General features: G+C 44.2%; 1 protein-coding gene across 1 annotated transcript; it reads left to right on the top strand.

Annotated features, from left to right (window-relative positions):
* Positions 1-43: 43 nt before the first annotated feature.
* LOC124469311 (ATP-binding cassette sub-family D member 2-like) lies at positions 44-8,303 on the top strand. The gene is made up of 10 exons (XM_047022501.1): positions 44-991; positions 1,271-1,451; positions 2,265-2,386; positions 4,395-4,557; positions 5,205-5,299; positions 5,954-6,099; positions 6,672-6,817; positions 7,381-7,465; positions 7,573-7,698; positions 7,879-8,303. The coding sequence occupies exons 1-10, from the start codon at positions 44-46 to the stop codon at positions 7,922-7,924; spliced, it is 2,058 nt and encodes a 685-aa protein (XP_046878457.1). The 3' UTR covers positions 7,925-8,303.
* The last annotated feature ends 3,465 nt before the right edge of the window (positions 8,304-11,768 follow it).

Raw genomic sequence — 11,768 nt, 5'->3', positions numbered from 1 at the left:
AATACAGAATACTAGCTGGCTCTAGAATCTCACCGTAGAAAAAATGTCCAATATTCTTGATGCTGTGTCCAGAGTGAAATGGGATCGGAGGACTGCGGCGAAGCGGGCCGTCTTTCTAGCGGCCGCTGCCTACGGTGTGAAAACGCTATATCCTATAATTTACAGGCAAATAACCAGAGGAAGGAATGGCAGAAATAACCAAGGTGCTAAAGCAGAGGAAAATGGATCTATTTTATCTGTTTCGTCGCAGACAGATGTAGAAATTGTGGGTCGAAGTAAGTCCCCAGGAGTAAATGCTGAATTTTTTAAGCAAATACTTGAACTCATCAAAATCCTCTTCCCAAAGCTTATTTCAAAAGAGCTCGGTTTGCTTTCCTTGCATTCTGTCGCTTTGATATCCCGGACGTTTCTGTCTATCTATGTCGCAGGCTTGGATGGTAAGATTGTGAAAACAATCGTTGAAAAGGAACCCAGAAGCTTTACGATTCAATTGATGAAATGGATCCTCATAGCCATCCCTGCTACTTTTGTGAACAGCGCGATCCGTTACCTCGAGTGCAAGCTTGCCTTGGCGTTTCGTACTCGGCTGGTGAACCATGCATACCAGACCTATTTTACAGATCAAACCTATTATAAAGTCAGTAACATGGACGGGAGACTGACTAACCCGGATCAGTCTCTCACTGAGGACGTCATGATGTTTTCGCAGTCTGTGGCGCATCTCTACTCGAACCTAACCAAACCAATCTTGGACGTGATGCTCACCTCCTACACTCTCATCCAGACTGCCCGGTCCAGGGGCGCCAACGCCAGCGGGCCAACACTATTAGCCGGCTTGGTAGTGTTCGCTACAGCTAAGGTTCTACGGGCCTGTTCTCCGAAATTTGGCAAACTCGTGGCAGAGGAGGCCCACAGAAAGGGATATCTGCGCTATGTGCACTCTAGAATTATCGCCAATGCTGAAGAGATAGCCTTTTACAGGGGCCATAAGGTATACAGTCTAGTGTAATGTATAACAATTTCACCACGTCAATTGATAGCACGTCATGTCACGCTGACATCATATCTTATTCAAACTGCCCCACTGTCATTCCCCTTATTTAAATGTCTGAATATTTTGTTTTGGCTATGTCACATTGTTTCCAAGGCATTTATTGAGCAAAATTCATATTCAGTGTATCTGCTGCTGCTGCTGCACAGAGAGAGCTCTGTTGTAAGAAGACTGTGATACAGGTAAAGACAGGTGGGGTATGGTGTCCCTTCTTGCCAGGTGGAGATGCAGCAGCTTCAGAAGTGCTACCGGGCCTTGGCGGAGCAGATGAACCTGATCCTGTCCAAGCGTCTGTGGTACATCATGGTGGAGCAGTTCCTCATGAAGTACGTGTGGAGCGGCTGCGGGCTGGTCATGGTCGCTGTGCCCATCATCACAGCCACGGGCTTCGCTGACAACGGTTCGTCTGCTTCCTTCACAAGAGGGGGATGTGGCACTTCCTGTTGTGTTGTTGCAGGCCATTGTTCATTAGCATATCTACCTAACAAAAGGCCTGGTTGTTCTTGATATTCTGTCATTTGCACTCTCGTTCTACTAGCTTGCAAGGCCGTAGCCGTGGAGTCAACATTGGGGGGGACTTTTTTTATTCATTTATGATAATTTTGGGCAGCGTGCGTGGTTGCCTGTTGTAGCGTAGCACATTTATATTTTTATATCAATATATTGGGGGGGACATTTTGATCAGATTTGAATATTGGAGGGGATGTCCCCCCCCAATATGTATTGTGATTACGGCCTTGCTAGCTTGGTTCATCTCATGCTGGCCAGTCTAGGGGCCGTTTTGTAATAACAAAGCAGAGGAAGAAGAGACCTTTTCCACACACAATAGCCAATAAGCATTTGTTAAATCAGCAGGAAACCCAATAGTGCCTCGGTCACAGCAGTGTGGCTTAGAGGCATGGACTGCAGGAGGTTGTGTATTTGTATTTATGTTGATGAGGAATTCTTCTTCTTCCTATTGTCTTTTTTTACCCATGCTTGCATTGAGCTGTTGTAGCTAGGAGGTACTTGAGCTTCCCCCACCTCCCTCCCCTCTTTCTCACACTCTCTCCTTCATACACTCATACTCATACAAACACACACTGCGTGGTATCAATCATACAGGGGGTTATACAGGCCTGATTCTACTTCCGTTGTTAGACCGGTCCTTCATGATCAGAGCTGGACCTGTTCCCAGGAAGCCACCTGACGGTGTTTGTGTTCCCCCCTGCAGAGACTGCGGATGGGCAGACCCACGTGTTGGTGAGTGAGAGAACAGAGGCCTTCACCACCGCCCGCAACCTCCTGGCTTCAGGAGCAGATGCCATCGAGAGGATCATGTCCTCCTACAAAGAGGTGATGGTTCTCTCCTCCTAGACGCTGCTCCTCAACCCTCTCTCCTTCTGGAAATATACTCACCAGGCCTGAGATAGCGGTCGACTTTTTTTCGATCTGATGGTAATAAATGTTTTCAAGGAAGAAATTCACATATTTCTCCCTCTCTCTCTATATATAAACTGTATGAATAACATCTAGTTTAAAGAAGAAAAAGATCTGGGGATTTAGAAATCGTTTTGAAGACCATTGACCATGGGTCAATTTGTTTATGTATTTTAACATCCATGTGTTCAAAATGTGGCCACATTGGGCACACGAGGACCCATCCTAAAAGGTCATTTTATTTAGCTGCATTACAAACAGCTCCATTTATTTCTATTCATGTGTGTCTCTAAGCCTGCGTCTCATGTTTGGTCATTACTCAACAGTAATGACTACATGGGAAGTGAAAGAAAAGAGCCCAAGAAACCACAACTGAAATAACAGCCAGAATGCCACACTGTGTCTTAACGCTTTCTGTCTGTTTATTTCTACTGTGCGTGGGCTGTAGTTCTAACCTTTCAGCACGAGAATTTGAGACATTCCTCTTTTGTTTTCCAAATCGTTTGCTTTGCAAATCAGATCCTCAGATATGCATCTAAACAAATCCCGCTGTATGCTCGTCTATATGCAGCTGCATACACTTAGATGCATATCCACCCAATGTGAGTAGAGCTGAGGACAGCAAGAGTGAGAAATCATTACAGCCTTCTACATTATACTGTAAGTATTCCAGCATGCCCCTGCTTGCAGGACCTGAGATGTGGGCTGGAGTGAGCAATGGATAGAGAGAGAGAAAAAGCAACAACACATTCCTGAGGCCGTGTGCATGCTCACATCTACTTCAGGTTGGAGATACATGCTTAAGTTCCATGTCTTAAGCATGTCATTAGAAGCATACAACACCAGCGTTAACCCTGCCCTCTCTTCTTTTGTCATCTCATCTCTTCTAAACTCTTCTCCTCTCTCTTCCTCACCTCTCATCCCCTTTTATTCCCTCCTTTCTTCTTTCGTGTACAGCTTAGCTGTAGCCTAGCCGTGAGTAATCCTCCACCTGTTGATCCTTGATCCTTCAACCAACTACACTAGCCAAGCTCTCAGGGGTCAACGTCACCTCACAGAACCCTGTGCTACACCACTCTACCCTATCTAACCTTCCAGAAAACAGGGCTACAGAATTGTATAATGCTGTTTAGTACCAAGGAAGACCAACTGTAGAACAAATGTCTTACGTCCAGTTTACGGTAGTATCCAGTATCCTTGTATCATCGATGACACCTGTATAACTAAAAAAGCAAGGTGCAGAAATCAGGGTAAATAGGTTGTTCCACATTATAAAATATCACACAGCCAGGCAGGTGGTGCGGGTCTTGTTGTGTTCAGATTTCCTAGCTGGCCCAACAGGGACTTGTTCCCCAGGTAGTCTGTCTGTCTTGCCGACCCTCTCCCAGGGCCCAGCCTGAGGCTGCTGTTGACAGTGGCTCCACAGGCCCCCCCAGAGACAAATCACTCTCCAGCACAAGGCTGCCGCAGGGCTGTAGTCATGTACTGTGTGTGCTCTCTCCAACAATGTGTCTTCCAAAACAGCTATAAACAGGGACCATTGTTGAGTGAAATTAAGGTACAAGAGAAATTGTTGTTGCAAGAACTTAGATAAGATTTGTAAACTTGTACTCACTCTGTGGCCTTGGCCCCCTCCATGAATTCTGACTGGATTTTTTTTTATATTGGTGCTTTGTTATACATCAGCAATGCACCTGTTCTTCATGTGTATGTTTATTAGATGTTTACCAATGACATACACATATCTGTACATGCACAATGCAACAGTTTTGGGGTCAAGTCAAATCTATTGGTGAGCAATAAATATGTACTGTTCAATGAAACATGCCGTGGGATGAATGACCGGAGCTGGTAGATAACACTAGCTCTGACTCAGCTAATGGTCTGTTTATCCCACTTTCACCTTTGTGCTTTTCTGTGACAGGTCACGGAACTGGCAGGTTACACGGCACGTGTCCACAATCTGTTCCTGGTGTTTGGGGAGGTACAGAGAGGCGTGTACAAGCGCTCATCAGGGTCGGTCTCAACAGGGGAGAAGAAATCAGCGAGGCCAGAGATGCACATAGATGGACCCCTGGAGATCAAAGGTAGGCCTGAACCTTCTCGTACCCGCGTTCACTTGTACCGACCATGTAGGTACAGCTTTGGGTTTAGAATGATAGGATTAGATCTCCTAAAAAATAAAAAAATAAAAAAGGTTGAAATATTTTTGGAAAAAAACGTTTAAAAAAAAAAAACCTCTCCTGGAAAAACTCAAAAACATTCGTGAGAATCTCGCCTGTCACAGAGGAGGAGGACATTCAAAAGGAAATGTTATAGTTGCAACCACAACTACACACATTCACACACAGTCACACACAGTCACACACAAAAAAGCCCGCTCATTTCCCTATGTTTTAGTGAAGTTGTGTATTCCTGGCACAGGGGTATATTTGGGCTTTTAAACATTTGAATAAATGTATCACTCATCCATCTCCTCAGTATTAAATACTAAGTAAGTTTTAATCTCCTCATTTTCACGAATGTTTCCTCTCCTTTCACTGAAAAAAAGTTTGGGAATGTTGAACTAATATTTTCCCTCCAAAAAAAGTGTACAAAAAAGAGTTTGCCCTCAAAAGGTTTCCCCCAAAAAAGTTTCAAAAGGTATAAAAAAAAAATCAAATTGTTTTTTTAGAAAGTTTATTTGTATTTGTTATTATGTTTGAACCCTTGCCTGTGTGTTTGTCCCCTGCAGGGAAGGTGATAGATGTGGACCAGGGCATCATGTGTGAGAGCGTCCCTATCATCACCCCCAACGGAGATGTGGTGGTGTCCAGACTCAACCTCAAGGTGAGAGGCTGCTCTGCCCCCCCCCCCCACAGCAGGGCTGGTCATGTGACACAACCCAGACCAACGTTTAGGTGCTGTTCAACTTCAAACAGGGACTTAATGCTGACCAGCTGTGGGTCTGCCAGCAGTACTAAATGAATTACACATATAATTTCCTCTGTGGTATCCTCAAGATACAGATCCTTGGGATGACTTTGTGTTGATTCCCAGTATATAGGGAGGAGGAGACAGTACATTTGATTGAGTAGAGGATTGGTGATATTAAGGACTCTGCAGTACATTTGAACCCTTGTGTTATCTTCGGGTCATTGTGACCCTTCAGTCATTGTGACCCACTGTCGTGTTGCGACAACTTTATCTCATACAAAAATAAAGTGGAGTATTTTCTTTTAACCGTCGGGCTGTCTCAGACCCCCCCACAGCGCGAAGGTTAAAATAAAATGCTTTTTATTTGTTTTTGTATTGGGTAAAGTTGTCGCAACACAACGATGGGTTGTGAACCTTCGGGTCATTGTGATTCCACAAAATGTGTCTAGATTTCTGCCAGATGGCATATAAACGAAAGTAGTGGAGAAAGGTTAAGCTCAGTACAGCTGGACTAAACTAAACAGCAGGGTTGTGAGTTGGTGTGTAATGTTGCTGTTGGTGGTTCAGGTGGAGGAGGGGATGCACCTGCTGATCACGGGTCCTAATGGCTGTGGAAAGAGCTCTCTGTTCAGGATCCTCAGCGGTCTCTGGCCTGTCTACGGAGGACTGCTGCACAAACCCTCGCCCCAGCACATGTTCTACATCCCACAGAGGTGAGGGTCACACACACACACACACACTCACACACACACACACACACACACACACACCCACATGCAGCCATGCACTCACTCATTCACTCACACACACACACACACACACATTCTTAAGCATGTACACATGCACACATGTGCTTATATGCACAGTCTTGCTACAGTGTAATGCAGTGTATACATCCTGTGGAGGGGTATTTAGTAGTTGTAGTGGTAACATATACCAGTGTAACCTGAGCTTTGTGAGAGCCTGATAGGGGGAAACAAGACCAGAGTAGGGTGAAATATTTACCAGCTGTGTCCAGGTGCAGACTGAGATGTACTCTACCCTAACCTAACCTATACTCACCTACCATCCCACTGCTACACAACACTTCCTGTAATGACACGAAGCTTTAGCGGTCAGAGTCACACAAGAAGGTTGGTTATGAGTGGTTTTGGTTTGAATTTGTGGAAGATAGGCAAAATAATGACAGTTTAGGACCCATTAAGCAGTAGTAGCCTGATCCTTGCGTGTAGCCTTCCAGATATGTTTAATTCCATGGATGATAAACCCAGCCTCTCTCCTCCAGACCCTACATGTCCATTGGTACTCTGAGGGATCAGGTGATCTACCCAGACTCCCTGGAGGACATGCATGAGAGAGGCCTCGGGGACAAGGACCTGGAGGCAATCCTGGACATAGTCAACCTCAACCAGATCGTCACCCGTGAGGGAGGTGGGTACCAGGGGAGAGGGGCTGGGATGGGATGGTTGTCTGAGGTGGGTACCAAGGGAGAGGGGGCGGGGTGGGATGGTTGTCTGGGTATTATGACCAGAGAGGTTATTTCAGTTTCCATTCACGTTGGAGGCTTTATTTAGCAGAACAAGCATGGCACTAATTGGTGGCCACTCTCTGTTGTAAACAAGCAGGCCTATTGTCAGGGCTGGCCACTAAGCCTGTGCCCCCCCCCCCTTGGCTCAGAGTCTAGAAACTGTGAATGGTAGCTCTGTCCCCGCACCAGCATGTCAGGGTTTCCCAGTCCGGGTTAAATTAACTCAAATAATCTCTGTAATCTCTGATTTCCTGATGTTGGGCTCTGTCCAGAGGAAATTATTGTTCACAAGCGAAGTAGGAGGGTATAGAGGAAGAGGCAGTCTCTTTTCTCTCTACATCAGGGTCTGGATTAGAAGGCATTATTTGGAGTTTGGACATCTATGAAATATGTTGACGTAAACTACGCAGTGATGTGTTGTTTGTTGTTGGTATGTTGATGTAAAAACACGTGTTTGTGTGTGCAGGCTGGGATGCAGAGATGGACTGGAAGGATGTGCTATCTGGAGGAGAGAAGCAGAGGATGGGGATGGCCCGCATGTTTTACCACCGGTGAGAGTAAACTCTTTAAATTCACAGACTGCACCTTTACTACTCCAGTAGTACTGCTCTTCCAGCCTGGGTTCTCATGGGTTCTCATGGGTTTTCATGGGTTTCAGGCCCAAATACGCCCTGCTGGATGAGTGCACCAGCGCTGTGAGCATCGACGTGGAGGGGAAGATATTCCAGGCTGCAAAGGATTCTGGGATCTCGCTTTTATCGATCACCCACAGGCCCTCCCTCTGGTGAGAGACACAACCACACATCATGACAAAAACCATACAACACGGCACTGTTCTTTGGAATACAAACACAAAACGGAGTGCATGGCAGCTTACAACAAAACACCCGACTATCTCTCGGTTGCATACATGTCACATCCTAACCCAGAAATGGTCCTCTTGTCTGGCTCTATGTGTCCACAGGAAGTACCACACTCACTTGCTTCAGTTTGACGGCGAGGGCGGATGACGGTTTGAGCAGCTGGACACCGCTACACGCCTCTCGCTCACGGAGGAAAAGCAACGTCTCGAATCCCAGCTGGCAGGAATTCCTAAGATGCAACACAGACTCAATGAGCTCTGCAAGATTCTGGGAGAAGACTCTGTTCTGAAAACTACAGATGAGGCAGAGGAGTAACAATGAGATAACGAGAGAGAGAGAGAGAGAGAGAGAGAGAGAGAGAGAGAGAGAGAGACAGAGGGAGGGAGGGAGGGAGGGAGCGAGAGGGAGAGGGGGAGGAGAGATACAGAAACAAGGCTCAGATCAGTTAAAGTATTATGTTTCTTTTCTACACACACCAACAAGAACATACTGTATGTCTGTATGTTGATAAAGCATTTTGATGACATTTGAGATGTTTCTAACAATGACAGTTTGTCATTGTAGTGGTCATGTTGATTTTAATATACAATTTGTGCACTTTACTAAGTTGTAGACAGCTGTTTAATTTTGGTAGTGCTGGAAAAGTAGTGTTTTATTCAACATTTTCACTCAGTGTGACAAGCAGTATTTTGTTTATTTGACTAAATTGATAGTGTAGAAATCAGTTATTTTGTACAGCTTTTAACCTCTCAGTACTGAAATTTGAAACAATCAGTGGCAGTTCCATAGAGAAATCATGCTACTTTGCGTGGTCTTTCAGAATGTGTAGTACTTGCAAGTCAAGTCAACAATGCCACTTTCCTCATCGTGTGTTTGTAGTCCACTGTTTTGTTTGTGGGGCTGGATGAAGCAGTCTCCAACCCTATACCCTATTCACAGCACAATCCTAGTCTTGATAATACATCAGACACTGGCCCTAAATCATCTTCCCATACGTTTTGTTACTGGCTCTGCTTTAGCAACAAGGAGTCCATCTTGGAGCTATTATGGGATATGTTAGTGACGGGGGTCAGAGCCAAGGGTTAAAGGCTTCTGGTTCACTGAGCAAATCCAATGCAGCCCTCTCCCCCCTGACCAGTAGGGTCCAGCTGGCAGGTCTTACTGCAGATGAGCTGTCTAAGCCCTTCCCCCTGCACCCCACTGCTCTGAGATCAGACGATGTTGCAGCCAGTGTGCGGATCAGAAGATAATGCCTTCTGCCTGTTGTCCATAGCGACTGGCACCGAGGTATATGTTTCTCCAGGACATGCTCAGTGTGATCCTGGACTCCTTTGGTACAAACACCACAGTAGCTTTCAGCTGTAGAATAGCTTTCTGAGGTTTTACATGTTTAACTGTTGCTGAAAGACAGATGCCTAGTTTACCCTCCTCTATGTATACCAACTAACTGATCCCAACTGTTCTACTGTGAAGTTTGATATGTCCCCCCCCCCACCAAGATAGTTTTCATGAATTGTTCACTATGTTCACAGCAGTATTTTGTTTCTGTTCCAACTTGTGTGTAGGTAGCATGATGTTGCGTTATAACACATCTGTGTCACAGGACTCTAGTGTAGGTCAATCAGTAGCCTGCTAGCCTGGCTCCAATCAGATCTCTGCTTTACCACAATGCAATCATTCTCCCCATCTAATATCAGTAGATCTGATTGGTTGGCACATAATAATGCCAAGTAATTTGATTGGCCTGTAACCCAAAATGGACTCTGGCCTGCTCTTGCCACAAAATCAAATCAGCAGCAGCATTTGTAGGACACAATCACATGACTGCATTGTCTTGTCTACCTTAAAGGCCCAACCTAGCTGACTGTCTTGAAAGAGAAATTCCAAATGGCCAAAGTCATACATATGTTACTAGATATGTACACTTTGTTTAAACAATTACTTTATTTGCATGTTAAGGGAGATTGATTCACACTCTAATGTTTTCTCCAGCTTGGTGTCTTCTCCAAAACGTTGCTGAAGCAAAGCTTTCTGGGAGAAGAACTGGCATGCCCCAAGATGGATCTTGGAATAATAATCTTATAATGTTGATAATAACGTCAAGGTTGTTATTCTGGGACCCTAAAGAGGTGTGTGTTGGGAGGTGTGTCTGTGGTGTGTGTGGGGAGGTGTGTCTGTGGTGTGTGTTGGGAGGTGTCCCTGCGGTGTGTGTTGGGAGGTGTCCCTGCGGTGTGTGTTGGGAGGTGTCCCTGCGGTGTGTGTTGGGAGGTGTCCCTGCGGTGTGTCTGGGAGAACACCTAGTGGATAGAGCTGGAGAAGGTGTCCTTCATTGCACTATAGCACAGAAAGTAGGCTCTGATTTCACAAGACTCTGCTGACGGGTGGTGTATACTACCGCTGGATGAAACAGAGCCTAAAAAGGGACATTGGAAGTTGATAAGTTTGTAGATGAGATGATTCTTGAGATCTGACCAGATTGCGACATGAAGATATATAGTTAATCTAAAATACAAATTAAATATGTACTCATGAAACAAGCAACTGATAAGATGATGCCGGCTGATGCTAGTATGCTCCTCTAAATGGATGATGTCTTAACTAAGAATTCTTTGATACAATTATTTTGTCATTCCTTTTGTAAGTAAAACAATTGAATGTAACTAACATGTATGTATAATATCATCAACTTTGTCATTAACCATATTTGTTTTAACATTTGTTTTAATGGGACCACAATTGTACTAACGCATGTTTCAATCATTCTGCTGAGCAAAGATCCAATCTCTTGTAGGAAGCAACCTGGTCTAATGTTAAATCAGGGTGCTTTGTCCACTCCAGTTCACTGTCTGTCAAAATGCTGGATTGAAAGACAAACAGTTTTTGTCTCTATAACAATAGCTGTTTTTGCTCCTTTTACTATCACCTGTATTTGTTGTGCTGAAACAACAAGCTGTTCCCCTGGCCAGCACTACAGGTCCCACTCTGCATTGGAGAGACGGCTGTGCTGTCCATTATCATTTTTTGACAGTTGAACATCAGAAATGTAAAACATACAAATCTGTTAAAAATACCATATTGTACTGTATTCTGTATTAATACATGTATTTTTAAATTCATTTAAATATCATGGTTGTGCTTGGTTAATGACAACTTTTACTGTGGAAAATTAAGATGTATTTTCCTGTTAATAAAATAATATAATGAAGTATGGAACCACTAAGCAAGCGTACAATTGTATCTTGTTTGTTCTTTACTAACTCTAAAGGTCAAGCCTTACAATGGCCATGAGATGCAAGGAATTTCAACAGCATGCAACTTCTGAAAATTCATGTGGGTGCTTAGTGATCGTTTAAGTCGAATTGTAAAGAGGCTTTTGTCGTGATTTATCGGGGGAAAGCATGTACATAAACCTAGCACATTTCAGTGCAACTACCCCTTGTTCAATTACGAATTTCTACGCTCATTATGTACTCTATACAATTTAGGACACTTTGAACAGAAAATGTCTCTAAGACAGAGACCAAGGTATCTCTCTGCCCCCATCTGGTGGATAGAAAGGTGCTGCCGCTAAATTAACCTGCTCTGATGATTTGCAGGAGTATACGAAGCCATGGCATCTGATGCCCACATGATGGCTCTAGACGACAGGCATCATCACAGTGACGATTTAACGTTTATATCGGAAACGTATAAAGGCAATTTTAGACATTATTTGCACGATTGAGCTTTTGTAATACACCAACCTCTTTAGTTTCTTAATATTCATGCTAAAGAGGCTATCATTTACGTCTTGTTTAAATTGTTACCATACCATAATGTGTTTTTCTGTCTTTTTCATGGTAAATGATTATTCCTCATGGGTGGTTAATCCTGTGATAATTTAAGTTAAAAACTTCAACTACTGAAGGTGACTTCAGGTTGATTTTCCTTCAGATTGGTACAGCTCAAGAGGCGTGGCTTCGTGACGTCGTCTTTCGCGAGATACACGCAG

Source organism: Hypomesus transpacificus, chromosome 7 (genome assembly GCF_021917145.1).
Source record: "Hypomesus transpacificus isolate Combined female chromosome 7, fHypTra1, whole genome shotgun sequence".
Lineage (NCBI taxonomy): Eukaryota > Metazoa > Chordata > Actinopteri > Osmeriformes > Osmeridae > Hypomesus > Hypomesus transpacificus.
This window is presented reverse-complemented; position numbering and strand designations above follow the sequence as displayed.

Excerpts from the sequence above, each read along its gene's own strand:
- LOC124469311 (XM_047022501.1), top strand. The coding sequence starts at position 44 with ATGTCCAATATTCTTGATGCTGTGTCCAGAGTGAAATGGGATCGGAGG. Across the intron at positions 1,452-2,264 it reads CACGGGCTTCGCTGACAACG|AGACTGCGGATGGGCAGACC; the intron begins GTTCGTCTGCTT and ends TCCCCCCTGCAG. Across the intron at positions 4,558-5,204 it reads TGGACCCCTGGAGATCAAAG|GGAAGGTGATAGATGTGGAC; the intron begins GTAGGCCTGAAC and ends TGTCCCCTGCAG.